At 43.1% G+C, this 21,845-nt stretch overlaps 1 protein-coding gene across 6 annotated transcripts in view; it reads left to right on the top strand.

The window, feature by feature from the left end:
* The window catches only part of LOC6045247, a 262,138-nt gene that overhangs the window by 189,317 nt on the left and 50,976 nt on the right, over positions 1-21,845 (top strand). For 5 of the 6 annotated variants that reach the window (XM_038253760.1, XM_038253834.1, XM_038253974.1 and 2 more), the window contains exon 10: positions 672-689. The exons of the other annotated variant lie outside the window; for it this stretch is intronic. In XM_038253760.1, coding sequence (XP_038109688.1) covers positions 672-689 — 18 coding nt within the window. The remainder of the gene's footprint in view (positions 1-671; positions 690-21,845) is intronic. 6 annotated transcript variants of the gene reach the window in all.

Below are 21,845 nucleotides of genomic sequence, written 5' to 3'. Positions count from 1 at the left end.
AATTTTTAGTGCGAACTATGTCTGTTTGTCTGTGGTTAGGTTATGTGCGTTAGATGATTTTTTTAGTTTTAAATTATTTTAAAGTTAAAAATGCTTTTCTAAACAACTCTTCAACTATTTTTCTCAGCTATTTCAAACCTTCAATATTGTCTCTCTGGATTAGTAACCTAGTGATCTGATCTATTTGTGAGTGTGTTTGTGTTCGCGTGTGTGATTTCCCAAACTACAGCTTTCCCAAAAACACGTTTGTTTCGAACTCCACCTCCACCACTTCAAGTCCCATCGTCGGAAAGAAGCTAACAACTTTCAAGGAGCCGAGTCGTTTCTCGTTTCACGACACAAATATTGACACGATACTGTCGCTGAGTAAATAATCTTGTTTTCGGTGACACTTGTGACAGCAAATCGGGTAAATCAATTGTTTTGGTGTTGTTTTTTCTTGATAGAGAAAAAGAAATGAAATCTGATTGATTTTGACACCCTTCAACTAAAACAATCCGAAAATCAATATTGTTTTGTTTTCTTTTGAACATTCCAACCCCCCCCTCCCCCTTCCTCAATCATGGTCCACCCAACCCCACAAAATCACACAAACCCCACCACAAGCAGAAAAGATTAAACTAACTCAAACAATCCGATAATTAAACCAACATTTGTAAACTCACACATAGGAAGACAATGGCCACGTGGTAAGTGAGCAATCGAAAATCCCTCTCTCCTCTCCCCCTCTCAAACGAGCTCATCAGTATCGCCAGTGTGAGTGTATTTGTGAGTTTAATTACGCTGCGCCACTTAAACTGTTAAAAAATAACAAATTTGTAACAAAAATGAGAGTCCCCTCCTCCCATCAAATTGGATTTCTGCACCACCCTAACAAAAAACATGCTGCTTCGCTTCTCGTTTCGTCATTTTTGGCTGCTCCCCCCCGCGTATCACCCTAATCTCTTGTAGGAAGAGCCTAAAAATAAATCCGACGACGCTTTATCGCAAATACATGTGTTCACGATAATTTCACCACGCTCATTGCTTTGCACAAACACAATCAGGTTTGCCACCAAATTTAAAGTCTACAAACGAATGGTTCGAGAGCTGGGTATTTGCAAACACAGATAAACACACACACACGATGGCGATGAAGGAGTGTGTGTGTGTGTTTTTGGCCCGGAACATACGGTGCGGTGATGAGGGCAAACATGAACCGACACGTTTAAGGGGAATACACATAGGTATGGAGATCATCAGGTTCTGGCTGTGGGAAACCGGAATTGGGATGGACATATAATAAGATTTTTTGCATCACCTTTTTTTTTTGGAAAAAAATCCCTAAAACATAAACTTAAAAAAAATCCTTAAATAATTTAAAACCTTAGTAAAAATTACATATCCGTATTGTTATTAAAAATTAAATTGTACTGGGAAAACTAAAAAAATGTATCATATTTTGTACTTTTTTAACTCTAAGGTAATTGAGTTTAAAAAAATACAAAATTTTAGCAACAAAAAACTATGTTCATGGTAAACCAATTTTTCCTCAAATTTTCATGATTTGCAAAAGGTCACCAAAGTACACGAAATTTAGTAAGTAATATTTTCACTGTTTCTTAATTTTCTAAGTTAAACAAAAAAAAATCTTTTTTAAACTCAAATTTTTATAACTTGTTTCAGCGGTTTCGAACGACGCGTTATTTTAGTAAGTTTTTTATGTTATAATTGAACAGTTTCACAAAATACTGTAAATTTATCAAAATACTTATCGAATGACGCGAAATTTTGCAAAATTCTTCTGTATTACAATTTTAAGTATGAAATTAGCAAATTTTCGAAATATATTTTTTTCGGAAACACAATAATCCTCGTAATTTAAATTCAATCAAGATTTTCGATGTTTTCAATTTTTAATGTAAAATACCCAATTGTTCACAAAATGTCGCATTTTTTCAAGCCACAATCTTTCATATTTCGTTGGTTTTAAACCTCATGTTATTTTGAATGAATTTTTACTTTATTAAAGCTTTTATTATGATTTTCTACCCTATCACAAAATGCATATGAGCAATTCTCTACAAAACCGGCCGATTTCGACCATTTTTATTTTTTGTATTTTTTGATTTGGCTCAAACTTTGTGGGGGCCTTCCCTATGACCAAAGAAGCCATTTTGCATCATTAGTTTGTCCATATAAATTTCCATACAAATTTGGCAGCTGTTCATACAAAAATGGTACGTAAATATTCGAAAATCTGTAACTTTTGAAGGAATTTTTTGATCAATTTGGTGTCTTCGGCAAAGTTGTAGGTATTGTTAAGGACTATTTAGAAAAAAATAGGTACACGGAAAAAAAAATTTCCCGATTTTTTTATTAACTTTTTTTTCACAAAAACTCAAATTCCCAAAATATGTATTTTTTGATTTTCGAGATTTTTTTATATGTTTTAGGGGACAAAAATCCGCAACTTTTGAGCTATAAAGAAACATGGTCAAAAAAAGGTGCAGGTGGTTATGTTCTACATGACCAATATGACAAAGAACTTTGTACAAAACTCCTAAAAAATATTCTATTTTATTTTATATTTTTAAAACATTGCCTATGTATTTAATCCTAAATAATTTATTCCTATAAAATGTTTTCAATCTTTGGCACCTCTGTGGAAATAAATTGCCAAAACAAGTATGGTTCGGAAAATGTCCAATCAAAATGGTAATTTTCATGTCCAGTATCAAAAATTGCCAAAACAAGTATGGTTCGGAAAATGTCCAATCAAAATGGTAATTTTCATGTCCAGTATCAAAAACCATGAATTTTGATACCCATATTGCCCCAAGTCGAATAGTTCGATTAATGTCCCCCCGGGAAGACCTTCCTCCAAGGGAATGGCCACTCCGGGTGTGGCCAATCCGGTCAAAATGGCCATTTTCATTACCAGTTAAAAAAACCATGAATTTTGATACCCATATTGCCCTAAGCCGTATGGTTCGATTAATGTCCCCCCGGTAGAACCTTCCCGAGGGCACTGGCCACTCCGGGTGTGGCCAATCCAGTCCAAATGGCCATTTTCATTACCAGTTTCCAAAACCATGAATTTTGATACCCATATTGCCCCAAGTCGTATGGTTCGATTAATGTCCCCCCCCGGTAGAACCTTCCCGAGGGCACTGGCCACTCCGGGTGTGGCCAATCCGGTCAAAATGGCCATTTTCATTACCAGTTTAAAAAAACATGCATTTTGATACCCATATTGCCCTAAGTCGTATGGTTCGATTAATGTCCCCCCGGTAGAACCTTCCCCAGGGCACTGGCCACTCCGGGTGTGGCCAATACCGTATAATTGTGGTCCCAAGCCCATAGAGGAGAAAAGCAACTCGTGACAAAATTTTGAGGCTAGGAATTTTGACAGGTATGATTTTCAAAAAGTATTCGCCTCCTTTTCTCACCCACAGAAAACCTGGGAACGAGGTAGCTGTCAAACTAGGCCAAAATGTTAAAGTCACTCACAAAATGAACTTTGAGTGATTTGAGTTCATTTCTGACGACACGATTTTCTCCTTTATTGCCCCAAATCATTCTGGTCTGGTGACCGTCCTTACAATCTTCATAAGAACAGAATACCTCCCAATTTAGTGCACAAACTGTGTCTTTCAATGTGTGCGTGTGTGTCTGTGTGGGCAATAAAATTACCACCGTGGATCCGCCTTTGTCGAAACCTCGTCAGTTACTGAATTTTTCTGAGCCTATCTGTTAGCTTAAATAGTTCGCATGAAATGTGGCAACAGCGGTGCCACATTCTCGCGAGAGAGTTTCGCGAAAGCAGGAGAGGAGGCAAAATTTGCACCATGTTGCCACATTTCATGCGAACTATTTAAGCTAACAGATAGCCTCAGAAAAATTCAGTAACTGACGAGGTTTCGACAAAGGCGGATCCACGGTGGTAATTTTATTGCCCACACAGACACACACGCACACATTGAAAGACACAGTTTGTGCACTAAATTGGGAGGTATTCTGTTCTTATGAAGATTGTAAGGACGGTCACCAGACCAGAATGATTTGGGGCAATGGGCTTGGGACCACAATTATACGGTATTGGCCACACCCGGAGTGGCCAGTGCCCTGGGGAAGGTTCTACCGGGGGGACATTAATCGAACCATACGACTTGGGGCAATATGGGTATCAAAATTCATGGTTTTTGAAACTGGTAATGAAAATGGCCATTTTGACCGGATTGGCCACACCCGGAGTGGCCAGTGCCCTCGGGAAGGTTCTACGGGGGACATTAATCGAACCATACGACTTGGGGCAATATGGGTATCAAAATTCATGGTTTTTAAACTGGTAATGAAAATGGCCATTTTGACCGGATTGGCCACACCGGAGTGGCCAGTGCCCTCGGGAAGGTTCTACCGGGGGACATTAATCGAACCATACGACTTGGGGCAATATGGGTATCAAAATTCATGGTTTTTGAAACTGGTAATGAAAATGGCCATTTTGACCGGATTGGCCACACCCGGAGTGGCCAGTGCCCTCGGGAAGGTTCTACCGGGGGGACATTAATCGAACCATACGACTTGGGGCAATATGGGTATCAAAATTCATGGTTTTTGAAACTGGTAATGAAAATGGCCATTTTGACCGGATTGGCCACACCCGGAGTGGCCAGTGCCCTCGGGAAGGTTCTACCGGGGGACATTAATCGAACCATACGACTTGGGGCAATATGGGTATCAAAATTCATGGTTTTTGAAACTGGTAATGAAAATGGCCATTTTGACCGGATTGGCCACACCCGGAGTGGCCAGTGCCCTCGGGAAGGTTCTACCGGGGGGACATTAATCGAACCATACGACTTGGGGCAATATGGGTATCAAAATTCATGGTTTTTGAAACTGGTAATGAAAATGGCCATTTTGACCGGATTGGCCACACCCAGAGTGGCCAGTGCCCTCGGGAAGGTTCTACCGGGGGGACATTAATCGAACCATACGACTTGGGGCAATATGGGTATCAAAATTCATGGTTTTTGAAACTGGTAATGAAAATGGCCATTTTGACCGGATTGGCCACACCCGGAGTGGCCAGTGCCCTCGGGAAGGTTCTACCGGGGGGGGACATTAATCGAACCATACGACTTGGGGCAATATGGGTATCAAAATTCATGGTTTTTGAAACTGGTAATGAAAATGGCCATTTTGACCGAATTGGCCAGTGCCCTCGGGAAGGTTCTACCGGGGGGACATTAATCGAACCATACGACTTGGGGCAATATGGGTATCAAAATTCATGGTTTTTGAAACTGGTAATGAAAATGGCCATTTTGACCGGATTGGCCACACCCGGAGTGGCCAGTGCCCTCGGGAAGGTTCTACCGGGGGGACATTAATCGAACCATACGACTTAGGGCAATATGGGTATCAAAATTCATGGTTCTTGAAACTGGTAATGAAAATAGCCATTTTGACCGGATTGGCCACACCCGGAGTGGCCAGTGCCTTCGGGAAGGTTCTACCGGGGGGACATTAATCGAACCATACGACTTGGGGCAATATGGGTATCAAAATTCATGGTTTTTGAAACTGGTAATGAAAATGGCCATTTTGACCGGATTGGCCACACCGGGTGGCCAGTGCCCTCGGAAGGTTCTACCGGGGGACATTAATCGAACCATACGACTTGGGGCAATATGGGTATCAAAATTCATGGTTTTTGAAACTGGTAATGAAAATGGCCATTTTGACCGGATTGGCCACACCCAGAGTGGCCAGTGCCCTCGGGAAGGTTCTACCGGGGGGACATTAATCGAACCATACGACTTGGGGCAATATGGGTATCAAAATTCATGGTTCTTGAAACTGGTAATGAAAATGGCCATTTTGACCGGATTGGCCACACCCGGAGTGGCCAGTGCCCTCGGGAAGGTTCTACCGGGGGGACATTAATGGAACCATACGACTTGGGCAATATGGGTATCAAAATTCATGGTTTTTGAAACTGGTATTGAAAATGGCCATTTTGACCGGATTGGCCACACCCGGAGTGGCCATTGCCTTTAAGAAAGGTCTTCCCGGGGGGACATTTACCGAACTATACGATTTGGGGTAATATGGGTATCAAAATTGCCCCAAGTCGTATGGTTCGATTAAAGTCCCCATGATAGAACCTTCTCCAGGGCATTGGCCACTCCGGGTGTGGCCATTTTCATTACCAGTTTCAAAAACCATGAATTTTGATACCCATATTGCCCTAAGTCGTATGGTTCGATTAATGTCCCCCCGGTAGAACCTTCCCGAGGGCACTGGCCACCCGGGTGTGGCCATTCCGGTCAAAATGGCCATTTACATTACCAGTTTCAAAAACCATGAATTTTGATACCCATATTGCCCTAAGTCGTATGGTTCGATTAATGTCCCCCCGGTAGAACCTTCCCGAGGGCACTGGCCACTCCGGGTGTGGCCAATCCGGTCAAAATGGCCATTTTCATTACCAGTTTCAAAAACCATGAATTTTGATACCCATATTGCCCCAAGTCGTATGGTTCGATTAATGTCCCCGGTAGAACCTTCCCGAGGGCACTGGCCACTCCGGGTGTGGCCAATCCGGTCAAAATGGCCATTTTCATTACCAGTTTCAAAAACCATGAATTTTGATACCCATATTGCCCCAAGTCGTATGGTTCGATTAATGTCCCCCCGGTAGAACCTTCCCGAGGGCACTGGCCACTCCGGGTGTGGCCAATCCGGTCAAAATGGCCATTTTCATTACCAGTTTAAAAAAACATGCATTTTGATACCCATATTGCCCTAAGTCGTATGGTTCGATTAATGTCCCCCCCCGGTAGAACCTTCCCGAGGGCACTGGCCACTCCGGGTGTGGCCAATCCAGTCAAAATGGCCATTTTCATTACCAGTTTCAAATACCATGAATTTTGATACCCATATTGCCCCAAGTCGTATGGTTCGATTAATGTCCCCCCGGTAGAACCTTCCCGAGGGCACTGGCCACTCCGGGTGTGGCCAATCCGGTCAAAATGGCCATTTTCATTACCAGTTTAAAAAAACATGCATTTTGATACCCATATTGCCCTAAGTCGTATGGTTCGATTAATGTCCCCCCCCCGGTAGAACCTTCCCGAGGGCATTGGCCACTCCGGGTGTGGCCATTTTCATTACCAGTTTCAAAAACCATGAATTTTGATACCCATATTGCCCTAAGTCGTATGGTTCGATTAATGTCCCCCCGGTAGAACCTTCCCGAGGGCACTGGCCACTGGGTGTGGCCATTCCGGTCAAAATGGCCATTTACATTACCAGTTTCAAAACCATGAATTTTGATACCCATATTGCCCTAAGTCGTATGGTTCGATTAATGTCCCCCGGTAGAACCTTCCCGAGGGCACTGGCCACTGGTGTGGCCAATCCGGTCAAAATGGCCATTTTCATTACCAGTTTCAAGAACCATGAATTTTGATACCCATATTGCCCCAAGTCGTATGGTTCGATTAATGTCCCCCCGGTAGAACCTTCCCGAGGGCACTGGCCACTCCGGGTGTGGCCAATCCGGTCAAAATGGCCATTTTCATTACCAGTTTCAAAACCATGAATTTTGATACCCATATTGCCCCAAGTCGTATGGTTCGATTAATGTCCCCCCGGTAGAACCTCCCCGAGGGCACTGGCCACTCCGGGTGTGGCCAATCCGGTCAAAATGGCCATTTTCATTACCAGTTTCAAGAACCATGAATTTTGATACCCATATTGCCCCAAGTCGTATGGTTCGATTAATGTCCCCCCGGTAGAACCTTCCCGAGGGCACTGGCCACTCCGGGTGTGGCCAATCCGGTCAAAATGGCCATTTTCATTACCAGTTTCCAAAACCATGAATTTTGATACCCATATTGCCCCAAGTCGTATGGTTCGATTAATGTCCCCCCGGTAGAACCTTCCCGAGGGCACTGGCCACTCCGGGTGTGGCCAATCCGGTCAAAATGGCCATTTTCATTACCAGTTTCAAAAACCATGAATTTTGATACCCATATTGCCCCAAGTCGTATGGTTCGATTAATGTCCCCCCGGTAGAACCTTCCCGAGGGCACTGGCCACTCCGGGTGTGGCCAATCCGGTCAAAATGGCCATTTTCATTACCAGTTTAAAAAAACATGCATTTTGATACCCATATTGCCCTAAGTCGTATGGTTCGATTAATGTCCCCCCCCCGGTAGAACCTTCCCGAGGGCATTGGCCACTCCGGGTGTGGCCATTTTCATTACCAGTTTCAAAAACCATGAATTTTGATACCCATATTGCCCTAAGTCGTATGGTTCGATTAATGTCCCCCCGGTAGAACCTTCCCGAGGGCACTGGCCACCGGGTGTGGCCATTCCGGTCAAAATGGCCATTTACATTACCAGTTTCAAAACCATGAATTTTGATACCCATATTGCCCTAAGTCGTATGGTTCGATTAATGTCCCCCCGGTAGAACCTTCCCGAGGGCACTGGCCACTCCGGGTGTGGCCAATCCGGTCAAAATGGCCATTTTCATTACCAGTTTCAAGAACCATGAATTTTGATACCCATATTGCCCCAAGTCGTATGGTTCGATTAATGTCCCCCCGGTAGAACCTTCCCGAGGGCACTGGCCACTCCGGGTGTGGCCATTCCGGTCAAAATGGCCATTTACATTACCAGTTTCAAAAACCATGAATTTTGATACCCATATTGCCCCAAGTCGTATGGTTCGATTAATGTCCCCCCGGTAGAACCTCCCGAGGGCACTGGCCACTCCGGGTGTGGCCAATCCGGTCAAAATGGCCATTTTCATTACCAGTTTCCAAAACCATGAATTTTGATACCCATATTGCCCCAAGTCGTATGGTTCGATTAATGTCCCCCCGGTAGAACCTTCCCGAGGGCACTGGCCACTCCGGGTGTGGCCAATCCGGTCAAAATGGCCATTTTCATTACCAGTTTAAAAAAACATGCATTTTGATACCCATATTGCCCTAAGTCGTATGGTTCGATTAATGTCCCCCCCCCGGTAGAACCTTCCCGAGGGCATTGGCCACTCCGGGTGTGGCCATTTTCATTACCAGTTTCAAAAACCATGAATTTTGATACCCATATTGCCCTAAGTCGTATGGTTCGATTAATGTCCCCCCGGTAGAACCTTCCCGAGGGCACTGGCCACTCCGGGTGTGGCCATTCCGGTCAAAATGGCCATTTACATTACCAGTTTCAAAAACCATGAATTTTGATACCCATATTGCCCTAAGTCGTATGGTTCGATTAATGTCCCCCCGGTAGAACCTTCCCGAGGGCACTGGCCACTCCGGGTGTGGCCAATCCGGTCAAAATGGCCATTTTCATTACCAGTTTCAAGAACCATGAATTTTGATACCCATATTGCCCCAAGTCGTATGGTTCGATTAATGTCCCCCCGGTAGAACCTTCCCGAGGGCACTGGCCACTCCGGGTGTGGCCAATCCGGTCAAAATGGCCATTTTCATTACCAGTTTCAAAAACCATGAATTTTGATACCCATATTGCCCCAAGTCGTATGGTTCGATTAATGTCCCCCCGGTAGAACCTTCCCGAGGGCACTGGCCACTCCGGGTGTGGCCAATCCGGTCAAAATGGCCATTTTCATTACCAGTTTCAAGAACCATGAATTTTGATACCCATATTGCCCCAAGTCGTATGGTTCGATTAATGTCCCCCCGGTAGAACCTTCCCGAGGGCACTGGCCACTCCGGGTGTGGCCAATCCGGTCAAAATGGCCATTTTCATTACCAGTTTCAAAAACCATGAATTTTGATACCCATATTGCCCCAAGTCGTATGGTTCGATTAATGTCCCCCCGGTAGAACCTTCCCGAGGGCACTGGCCACTCCGGGTGTGGCCAATCCGGTCAAAATGGCCATTTTCATTACCAGTTTCCAAAACCATGAATTTTGATACCCATATTGCCCCAAGTCGTATGGTTCGATTAATGTCCCCCGGTAGAACCTCCCGAGGGCACTGGCCACTCCGGGTGTGGCCAATCCGGTCAAAATGGCCATTTTCATTACCAGTTTCAAAAACCATGAATTTTGATACCCATATTGCCCCAAGTCGTATGGTTCGATTAATGTCCCCCCCGGTAGAACCTTCCCGAGGGCACTGGCCACTCCGGGTGTGGCCAATCCAGTCAAAATGGCCATTTTCATTACCAGTTTCAAATACCATGAATTTTGATACCCATATTGCCCTAAGTCGTATGGTTCGATTAATGTCCCCCCGGTAGAACCTTCCCGAGGGCACTGGCCACTCCGGGTGTGGCCATTCCGGTCAAAATGGCCATTTACATTACCAGTTTCAAAAACCATGAATTTTGATACCCATATTGCCCTAAGTCGTATGGTTCGATTAATGTCCCCCCGGTAGAACCTTCCCGAGGGCACTGGCCACTCCGGGTGTGGCCAATCCGGTCAAAATGGCCATTTTCATTACCAGTTTCAAAAACCATGAATTTTGATACCCATATTGCCCTAAGTCGTATGGTTCGATTAATGTCCCCCCGGTAGAACCTTCCCGAGGGCACTGGCCACTCCGGGTGTGGCCATTCCGGTCAAAATGGCCATTTACATTACCAGTTTCAAAAACCATGAATTTTGATACCCATATTGCCCTAAGTCGTATGGTTCGATTAATGTCCCCCCGGTAGAACCTTCCCGAGGGCACTGGCCACTCCGGGTGTGGCCAATCCGGTCAAAATGGCCATTTTCATTACCAGTTTCAAAAACCATGAATTTTGATACCCATATTGCCCCAAGTCGTATGGTTCGATTAATGTCCCCCCGGTAGAACCTCCCCGAGGGCACTGGCCACTCCGGGTGTGGCCAATCCGGTCAAAATGGCCATTTTCATTACCAGTTTCAAAAACCATGAATTTTGATACCCATATTGCCCTAAGTCGTATGGTTCGATTAATGTCCCCCCGGTAGAACCTTCCCGAGGGCACTGGCCACTCCGGGTGTGGCCATTCCGGTCAAAATGGCCATTTACATTACCAGTTTCAAAAACCATGAATTTTGATACCCATATTGCCCCAAGTCGTATGGCTCGATTAATGTCCCCCCGGTAGAACCTCCCCGAGGGCACTGGCCACTCCGGGTGTGGCCAATCCGGTCAAAATGGCCATTTTCATTACCAGTTTCCAAAACCATGAATTTTGATACCCATATTGCCCCAAGTCGTATGGTTCGATTAATGTCCCCCCGGTAGAACCTTCCCGAGGGCACTGGCCACTCCGGGTGTGGCCAATCCGGTCAAAATGGCCATTTTCATTACCAGTTTCAAAAACCATGAATTTTGATACCCATATTGCCCCAAGTCGTATGGTTCGATTAATGTCCCCCCGGTAGAACCTTCCCGAGGGCACTGGCCACTCCGGGTGTGGCCAATCCGGTCAAAATGGCCATTTTCATTACCAGTTTCAAAAACCATGAATTTTGATACCCATATTGCCCCAAGTCGTATGGTTCGATTAATGTCCCCCCGGTAGAACCTTCCCGAGGGCACTGGCCACTCCGGGTGTAGCCATTCCGGTCAAAATGGCCATTTACATTACCAGTTTCAAAAACCATGAATTTTGATACCCATATTGCCCTAAGTCGTATGGTTCGATTAATGTCCCCCCGGTAGAACCTTCCCGAGGGCACTGGCCACTCCGGGTGTGGCCAATCCGGTCAAAATGGCCATTTTCATTACCAGTTTCAAAAACCATGAATTTTGATACCCATATTGCCCTAAGTCGTATGGTTCGATTAATGTCCCCCGGTAGAACCTTCCCGAGGGCACTGGCCACTCCGGGTGTGGCCAATCCGGTCAAAATGGCCATTTTCATTACCAGTTTCAAAAACCATGAATTTTGATACCCATATTGCCCTAAGTCGTATGGTTCGATTAATGTCCCCCCGGTAGAACCTTCCCGAGGGCACTGGCCACTCCGGGTGTGGCCATTCCGGTCAAAATGGCCATTTACATTACCAGTTTCAAAAACCATGAATTTTGATACCCATATTGCCCTAAGTCGTATGGTTCGATTAATGTCCCCCCGGTAGAACCTTCCCGAGGGCACTGGCCACTCCGGGTGTGGCCAATCCGGTCAAAATGGCCATTTTCATTACCAGTTTCAAAAACCATGAATTTTGATACCCATATTGCCCCAAGTCGTATGGTTCGATTAATGTCCCCCCGGTAGAACCTCCCCGAGGGCACTGGCCACTCCGGGTGTGGCCAATCCGGTCAAAATGGCCATTTTCATTACCAGTTTCAAAAACCATGAATTTTGATACCCATATTGCCCTAAGTCGTATGGTTCGATTAATGTCCCCCCGGTAGAACCTTCCCGAGGGCACTGGCCACTCCGGGTGTGGCCATTCCGGTCAAAATGGCCATTTACATTACCAGTTTCAAAAACCATGAATTTTGATACCCATATTGCCCCAAGTCGTATGGCTCGATTAATGTCCCCCCGGTAGAACCTCCCCGAGGGCACTGGCCACTCCGGGTGTGGCCAATCCGGTCAAAATGGCCATTTTCATTACCAGTTTCCAAAACCATGAATTTTGATACCCATATTGCCCCAAGTCGTATGGTTCGATTAATGTCCCCCCGGTAGAACCTTCCCGAGGGCACTGGCCACTCCGGGTGTGGCCAATCCGGTCAAAATGGCCATTTTCATTACCAGTTTCAAAAACCATGAATTTTGATACCCATATTGCCCCAAGTCGTATGGTTCGATTAATGTCCCCCGGTAGAACCTTCCCGAGGGCACTGGCCACTCCGGGTGTGGCCAATCCGGTCAAAATGGCCATTTTCATTACCAGTTTCAAAAACCATGAATTTTGATACCCATATTGCCCCAAGTCGTATGGTTCGATTAATGTCCCCCCGGTAGAACCTTCCCGAGGGCACTGGCCACTCCGGGTGTAGCCATTCCGGTCAAAATGGCCATTTACATTACCAGTTTCAAAACCATGAATTTTGATACCCATATTGCCCTAAGTCGTATGGTTCGATTAATGTCCCCCGGTAGAACCTTCCCGAGGGCACTGGCCACTCCGGGTGTGGCCAATCCGGTCAAAATGGCCATTTTCATTACCAGTTTCAAAAACCATGAATTTTGATACCCATATTGCCCCAAGTCGTATGGTTCGATTAATGTCCCCCCGGTAGAACCTCCCCGAGGGCACTGGCCACTCCGGGTGTGGCCAATCCGGTCAAAATGGCCATTTTCATTACCAGTTTCAAAACCATGAATTTTGATACCCATATTGCCCTAAGTCGTATGGTTCGATTAATGTCCCCCGGTAGAACCTTCCCGAGGGCACTGGCCACCGGGTGTGGCCATTCCGGTCAAAATGGCCATTTACATTACCAGTTTCAAAAACCATGAATTTTGATACCCATATTGCCCTAAGTCGTATGGTTCGATTAATGTCCCCCCGGTAGAACCTTCCCGAGGGCACTGGCCACTCCGGGTGTGGCCAATCCGGTCAAAATGGCCATTTTCATTACCAGTTTCAAAAACCATGAATTTTGATACCCATATTGCCCCAAGTCGTATGGTTCGATTAATGTCCCCCCGGTAGAACCTCCCCGAGGGCACTGGCCACTCCGGGTGTGGCCAATCCGGTCAAAATGGCCATTTTCATTACCAGTTTCCAAAACCATGAATTTTGATACCCATATTGCCCCAAGTCGTATGGTTCGATTAATGTCCCCCCGGTAGAACCTTCCCGAGGGCACTGGCCACTCCGGGTGTGGCCAATCCGGTCAAAATGGCCATTTTCATTACCAGTTTCAAAAACCATGAATTTTGATACCCATATTGCCCCAAGTCGTATGGTTCGATTAATGTCCCCCCGGTAGAACCTCCCCGAGGGCACTGGCCACTCCGGGTGTGGCCAATCCGGTCAAAATGGCCATTTTCATTACCAGTTTCAAAACCATGAATTTTGATACCCATATTGCCCCAAGTCGTATGGTTCGATTAATGTCCCCCGGTAGAACCTTCCCGAGGGCACTGGCCACTCCGGGTGTGGCCAATCCAGTCAAAATGGCCATTTTCATTACCAGTTTCAAATACCATGAATTTTGATACCCATATTGCCCTAAGTCGTATGGTTCGATTAATGTCCCCCCGGTAGAACCTTCCCGAGGGCACTGGCCACTCCGGGTGTGGCCATTCCGGTCAAAATGGCCATTTACATTACCAGTTTCAAAAACCATGAATTTTGATACCCATATTGCCCTAAGTCGTATGGTTCGATTAATGTCCCCCCGGTAGAACCTTCCCGAGGGCACTGGCCACTCCGGGTGTGGCCAATCCGGTCAAAATGGCCATTTTCATTACCAGTTTCAAAAACCATGAATTTTGATACCCATATTGCCCCAAGTCGTATGGTTCGATTAATGTCCCCCCGGTAGAACCTCCCCGAGGGCACTGGCCACTCCGGGTGTGGCCAATCCGGTCAAAATGGCCATTTTCATTACCAGTTTCCAAAACCATGAATTTTGATACCCATATTGCCCCAAGTCGTATGGCTCGATTAATGTCCCCCCGGTAGAACCTCCCCGAGGGCACTGGCCACTCCGGGTGTGGCCAATCCGGTCAAAATGGCCATTTTCATTACCAGTTTCCAAAACCATGAATTTTGATACCCATATTGCCCCAAGTCGTATGGTTCGATTAATGTCCCCCCGGTAGAACCTTCCCGAGGGCACTGGCCACTCCGGGTGTGGCCAATCCGGTCAAAATGGCCATTTTCATTACCAGTTTCAAAAACCATGAATTTTGATACCCATATTGCCCCAAGTCGTATGGTTCGATTAATGTCCCCCGGTAGAACCTTCCCGAGGGCACTGGCCACTCCGGGTGTGGCCAATCCAGTCAAAATGGCCATTTTCATTACCAGTTTCAAATACCATGAATTTTGATACCCATATTGCCCCAAGTCGTATGGTTCGATTAATGTCCCCCCGGTAGAACCTCCCCGAGGGCACTGGCCACTCCGGGTGTGGCCAATCCGGTCAAAATGGCCATTTTCATTACCAGTTTCCAAAACCATGAATTTTGATACCCATATTGCCCCAAGTCGTATGGTTCGATTAATGTCCCCCCGGTAGAACCTTCCCGAGGGCACTGGCCACTCCGGGTGTGGCCAATCCGGTCAAAATGGCCATTTTCATTACCAGTTTCAAAAACCATGAATTTTGATACCCATATTGCCCCAAGTCGTATGGTTCGATTAATGTCCCCCCGGTAGAACCTTCCCCAGGGCACTGGCCACTCCGGGTGTGGCCAATACCGTATAATTGTGGTCCCAAGCCCATTGCCCCAAATCATTCTGGTCTGGTGACCGTCCTTACAATCTTCATAAGAACAGAATACCTCCCAATTTAGTGCACAAACTGTGTCTTTCAATGTGTGCGTGTGTGTGTGTGTGAGCAATAAAATTACCACCGTGGATCCGCCTTTGTCGAAACCTCGTCAGTTACTGAATTTTTCTGAGCCTATCTGTTAGCTTAAATAGTTCGCATGAAATGTGGCAACAGCGGTGCCACATTCTCGCGAGAGAGTTTCGCGAAAGCAGGAGAGGAGGCAACATTTGCTACGTGCTTTCAGCCAATCAGCAGCCGGGATTTTTCCTGCATTCATTTTTTATTTTCATCTTTTTCTTAGGTCAAAAAAATTTTATGTATGAAATTTCGATTTTTTCCAAAAATCACCAGTTTTTCAAAAAATCATAACTCGGCGGCAGATTTTTTGACCATGTTTCTCTATAGCTCAAAAGTTGCGGATTTTTGTCCCCTAAAACATATAAAAAAATCTTGAAAATCACAAAATACGTATTTTGGGAATTTGAGTTTTAAAAAAAAAAGTTAATAAAAAAATCGGGAAATTTTTTTTCCCGTGTACCTATTTTTTTCTAAATAGTCCTTAACAATACCTACAACATTGCCGAAGACACCAAATTGATCAAAAAATTCCTTCAAAAGTTGCAGATTTTCGAATATTTACGTACCATTTTTGTATGAACAGCTGCCAAATTTGTATGGAAATTTATATGGACAAACTAATGATGCAAAATGGCTTCTTTGGTCATAGGAAAGGCCCCCACAAAGTTTGAGCCAAATCAAAAAATACAAATAAAATCCATTTCCGGTTTTGGTAGAGAATTGCTCATATTCAATTCTAAAATAACGCCTTTCAATTCTACACAACTTTTTACAATGACTATAACTTTTTTTTAAATACAATTTTTTAACAAAATTTGCAATTTTTTTTGCAAGCAGAATTATCGAACGTCGGGATATTTATATATATTTTTTACAGTTATCGTTATTAAGATAATTCTATCGGCGATAATGGACGATAATTCATTTTTGAAATCTTTCAAAAATCGACTTAATTTAACCATGTCATGTTAAGTTTTTTAAATGCTTTCACTAAGAATATATTTTTTTGAAAATCTAGTAAGTTTCAAAGTAAAATTGTACTCAAAAATTTTCACATAATACATTTTTTTCGAAAATACTCAAATTTTCCTAATTTGCATATGAGTATCAAACGAATTGAAATTTCTTTTGCTTTTTAAATTTATTAGAGCTTTTTTAAATTCTAAAATTTTCAAAAATTGCCGTATTTTTTCGAAAATACTAAAATTTTCAATACATGCAATTTTGGTATCAAACGCAGCTAAATTCTGTATACTTTTTCACTTAATCAGATTTGTTTTGAAAATACTTAAATTTTCACAAATTACCATATTTTTTCGAAAATACAATTTTTTTTCAAAATATGCAATATTGGTATCAAACGCATCGAAATTCTGTATGCTTTTTTTACTTAATCAGAGTTGTTTTTTTAATACTTAAATTTTCACAAAATACCGTTTTTTTTCGAAAATACTAAAATTTTCAAAATATGCAATATTTGTATCAAATACTTAATACTTAAATTTTCACAAAATACCGTTTTTTTCGAAAATACTAAAATTTTCAAAATATGCAATATTTGTATCAAACGCAGCAAAATTCTGTTTGCTTTTTCACTTGATCAGAGTTTTTTTAAGTACTAAAATTTTAATAAATTACCGTATTTTTTTGAAAATGATAAAATTTTCAAATTATGCAATATTGGTATCAAACGCATCGAAATTCTGTATGCTTTTTCACTTAATCAGAGTTTTTTTTAAATGCTTAATTCAATTCAATTCGGTTTTATTGGTGAATAATCAAGATACAATGAGTTATTTTGAAGTGCATAACAGAGTTTTGGAGTTCCTTACAGCTGTGTGTTGCATCATAATCCATTTAGGAACAATTATTTCTTTAACTAAGGCACTAGCAAGAGTAAGAAAAAACTATTAAAAAAAAACTTACAGAAATTGCAAAGGAAAGGGGATAGAGGAAGAGAAAGCTTATATCTAGATCACAGGTAATTTATCCTTTGTAGATGTGTTTGATCATCAGTTCCCCAAGGGCCAGGAATTGTTCTGCCTTGTTCCGGCAGCTCCGAAACCGCGTCATCATCTCCCCCGCGAGAGCAAAGAACTCCGGCAGGGTGAAGAGATCTTCCCCGGTGACTTCTTGCTGGGCCGTACTGCCGCTACCGGCAGCGACCACGCTGGCGAACGAACGCCCCCAACCAGGAGGGAACGCTGAGTTTTCCGCTGGAACCGTACGCTGTCCAGCTGCAGGAACGGCTGCGCTCGTACTTCGCTGAGGAGGGTGGGACGCTTTCTTCTTCCTCTTTTCCTGCTCCTCGAGGTAGGCCTTGCGCGCGACGCATCCGCGGTAATTGCCGGTATGGTTGCCGTCACAGTTCGCGCACTTTACGCGCGGCTTGGTTTGTTCTGCCTTGTCCCCCAAGTCCGCCTTTCGTGGCAGTGCGCACGCCTCCGAGAGGTGTGACTCACCGCACTTCACGCAGCGGGGCCGGAGGTTGCAGTTCCGCGAGCCGTGGCCGAATTTCTGGCAACGGTGGCATTGCGCTACGTCCGTCGGGTTCTTGGTGTAAAACCGCCAGTTTACCCAAAAACCGTCCAGCGTTTTAGTCCGCCGCAGGTCTTGGATCTTGACGGTGCCGCGGTCGAAGTACAACAGGTACAGTGTGTGTGTACCTGTTACCGTTGTCTTGCGCGAGAGCACTTTAATCTCCCGCGGTTTTATTCCGGCGTCCGAAAGGTGACCCTTCAGGTCGGAGATCGGACGGTCTTGATACCCCTGTAAGACGACCTTAACAGGGGGCTTCTCGGGGTTGAATGTGTAGAAGTTGAAGTTGCTACGCTTCAATTCTTCAAACACCAGGTCGAAGCTCTTTTTATTCAGTGTGATCACTTGCACTGCCGACTTACCGATTTTCAGACAATATCCGAGGCCTTCCAGCAACTCGTCAACATCGTCCGCCAACGTGTCCAAAACAAAAATTGGAGGTGGTCTTCGTTCCGTTGGAGAATTATTCTTTTTTGGCGTCGGCACTTTTTTCCGTGCACGACCATCGTCGTCGTCGTCGTCGGTAGTGGTGCTACCGTCGGTGTTGTTGTTGTTTTCTTCGTCGTCGCTCAGCATCTGGAACTCGTTCCTGATGGGAATGTTGGCGGATGTTGATGTGCCACTGGTCGTGGCACCGGAGGTACCGGAACGGGTTCGCACTGGTGATCTTGGAACATATCCGGGGTGTAGTAACTTTTTGTCGATTCCTTCTGCGCTCACGCTCCCCTGCGCGATGGCGGTCGACACGGCGTTGGTTTGTTTACCTTTTTGCACACGGCCGGTAGACGAACTTCGCGGGTTTTTCGAGGCCGCACTCGAACTGCCACGGCCACGGCCGGCCTTTGGCATGCTGGAGAAGCAAACTCGCGGGTAACCACAATCAATTACGGCGAAAAAAATCGAAAAAACGATGGAGCACTGAGCACTAGCTGCATGCTCTCGTGCGTACACGGAGGGAGCTGTGAACTTTAAATGCTTAAATTTTCACAAAATACCGTCTTTTTCGAAAGTACTCAAATTTTCAAAATATGCATTATAAAACGAAGCGATTTTTTGTAATGTGTAATGTAATGTAAAAAAGCAAACAAAATTTCCCTTTGTTTGATACCTATAATGCATTGCATTTTGATTTTTTTTAGATTTTTTTGAATTTTCGAAAAAATACGGTCTGTGAATCTTATTGTTGTTTTCAAAATTTTTTTTAATAAAGTGAAAAAGCATACAAAACTCCGCTTCGATTGATACCCATTTAGCATAGTTTGAAAATTTGCATATTTTGAATTTTTGTGAATAATTTTAAGTACATAAAAAAATAAGATTATCGCCGATAGAATTATTGAAATAATTATAACAATAGAACTATCGTTATTTTTTATCGAGCCTCGATAATTTTAAATTATAAATGTATATTAAGAAAAAAGCAAGCTAATATTCTTTAAATAATTCGAACATGAAGAGAAAAACTCAATGGATTTATACAATTTAACCTTAAAGCTTTGCAAATATTTTGCAAAGTTTATGTTTAAACTTCAAAAAATATTTACAACGGCCTTAATTTATAAGTAAAAAAATGCAGTTTTACATTAAAAAATGTTAATAAATACATGTTTTAAGGTAATAATCATTTTCTACCTAAAAAATTAAGTATAAAGATATACAATAAATAAAAGGAGGCTGCGGTTTTTTTTCTCTCCTACGAAAATCGCGGTTATTCCTGAGAAATTGGGCGCTCTATTATAATTAAAACATACATTCATAAATTATTTGAAAAACAGTCTGTATATTTTATGCCCATCTCAACTCAGAACCCAGAGAGAGAGTTCAACAATTTCCACACAATCGCTCGGGTATACGGCTCGGTACTCCACAAATCAAATACCTCCCAGTCGGATACATCCAACATCCTGGAGGTGTTCCTCAAACCAGTACATCCTCGTGAAGCTCATCCGGCCGAACGGACAGACTGTGTCAGAATCATCATCATCGTTGCAGGAGAGGCCTTCTATCTCTCTCTGTGAAACATATTGATTTTCTAATTCACATCCATCGTTGTGCGAAATTCGACTAATTGGAAATTGAATGCAAACAAAAGTTCCCCTTTTGCTAGGTACTAGCTTTGTAGTGCGATATAGAGCCATTGCAGGGCACTATTCAATAAGGGTTGAGTTTGTTAGGAAGCCAACAATTTCGGTCAGGATAAACGGATGAATAGAGAGTTTTCTGGAGCTTTCCTGGTAATGAAGGGGATTAGTGGAGGACTTTTTTTGTTTTGTTTATAATTTCAGTGAATCGATTATGCTCTGTTGGAGAAATTTTTGAACCGGAGACTGACGAGTTTCTAGCTAATTGGAATGATATGTAATTTCAATTGAAGTGGCATTTGAATTGAATTATTTTTGATAATCCTCAGAATAAATAAAAAGCAAATTTTCCAGCAAAATTAACTCCACCAACTTTTGCTGGTGGTATTGTTCGCACTAATGGCTTTGTCGGTCAGGGCGAATAGTTTGCAAATAAACACCCAACAAGTATTCCCACGAGTGTATTAAATTGCAGGATGATGGCAGGAGGTGGCAAACTCCGGAAAATTAAACACAATGTTTGCAACAATGTCATTGTGGTTTTCGAGCTTTTGTTGGAGTTAATTTGAGGAAATGTTACGTCATTAGCTGGTTGTTGGGTATCAATATTTCAAAAAAAATATTTTTAATCGATGGACTTTTTAAACAATTTCAAATTGTACAGTTTTTAATTAAATAAATTATAATCCAAATCATTAAATCTATTTTTTTGTGTTTTATCTTAATAAATAAGAGAACTTTTTATCCTTGAATATACTGAGCCATGAACAAATCATCAACTCAACAATAAAAAAAATCCCACCATACAGCAAACAGATAAATCAAGCACTATTTAATTAACTCATTCCAATCCCTGGGAACGCACATTCCTCCCCCTTCTTCCCCACACAAACACGCAGCCAGATATTTCAATCTCAGCACATATTCTGCAAATTATGAGCTTGCAGTATTCAACATACCGTCCCCACCCCGTGGCACCCGTTCTATTGATACAGTTCATAATTTACTTCCCCCATCAACCCGGGCAGACCGTAATAACAAAATTTATGCCATTTCAATAACAAATACTGTTAAAATAACAGAAAGTGTTATGGAACCTTCTTGAAAAAATCAATTTGCATAAAGGTTTAATAATAGTTTCATCATAAAAAAATTTGTTATTGGTCTGATAATGGTTGAAAGCCAAAACAACTTTGGAATAACATTTTTTGTTATGGAAGAATACCGCCAACTGTTATTGGGATGATCGGATTAGTTGTTAAAAAAACAAAAAATATTAACAAAGATTTCCCAAGCAGACGGAAATAACTTGGGAATAACATTTTTTGATATTTGAAAATACTAGGCCAATAACATTTTATGTTATTTATAACAGGATTTGTTATTGATTGAAAGCCAAAACAACTTGGGAATAACATTTTATGTTATGGAAGAATAACTCCAACTGTTATTAGGATGATCGGATTAGTTGTTAAAATAACAAAAAATAATAACAAAGATTTGTTCGAAGAATAACTAAAAATATTATTAGTCTGTTATTACAATAATAATCCAATAACAAAAAAATCCTAACGAAAAATGTCGTTATAAATAACATAATATGTTATTGGTCTAGTATTTTCAATTATCAAAAAATGTTATTCCCAAAATATTTTCGTCTGCTCGGGAACGCTGCGCCTGCAAGGTATGCAAACAGACAGTGCAACTAATTGGATCAACAACTCGCCGC

Source organism: Culex quinquefasciatus, chromosome 1 (assembly GCF_015732765.1).
Source record: "Culex quinquefasciatus strain JHB chromosome 1, VPISU_Cqui_1.0_pri_paternal, whole genome shotgun sequence".
In the NCBI taxonomy this organism is placed as follows: domain Eukaryota; kingdom Metazoa; phylum Arthropoda; class Insecta; order Diptera; family Culicidae; genus Culex; species Culex quinquefasciatus.
The sequence above is the reverse complement of the archived record's forward strand: the minus strand, read 5'-3'. Positions and strand labels throughout refer to the sequence as shown.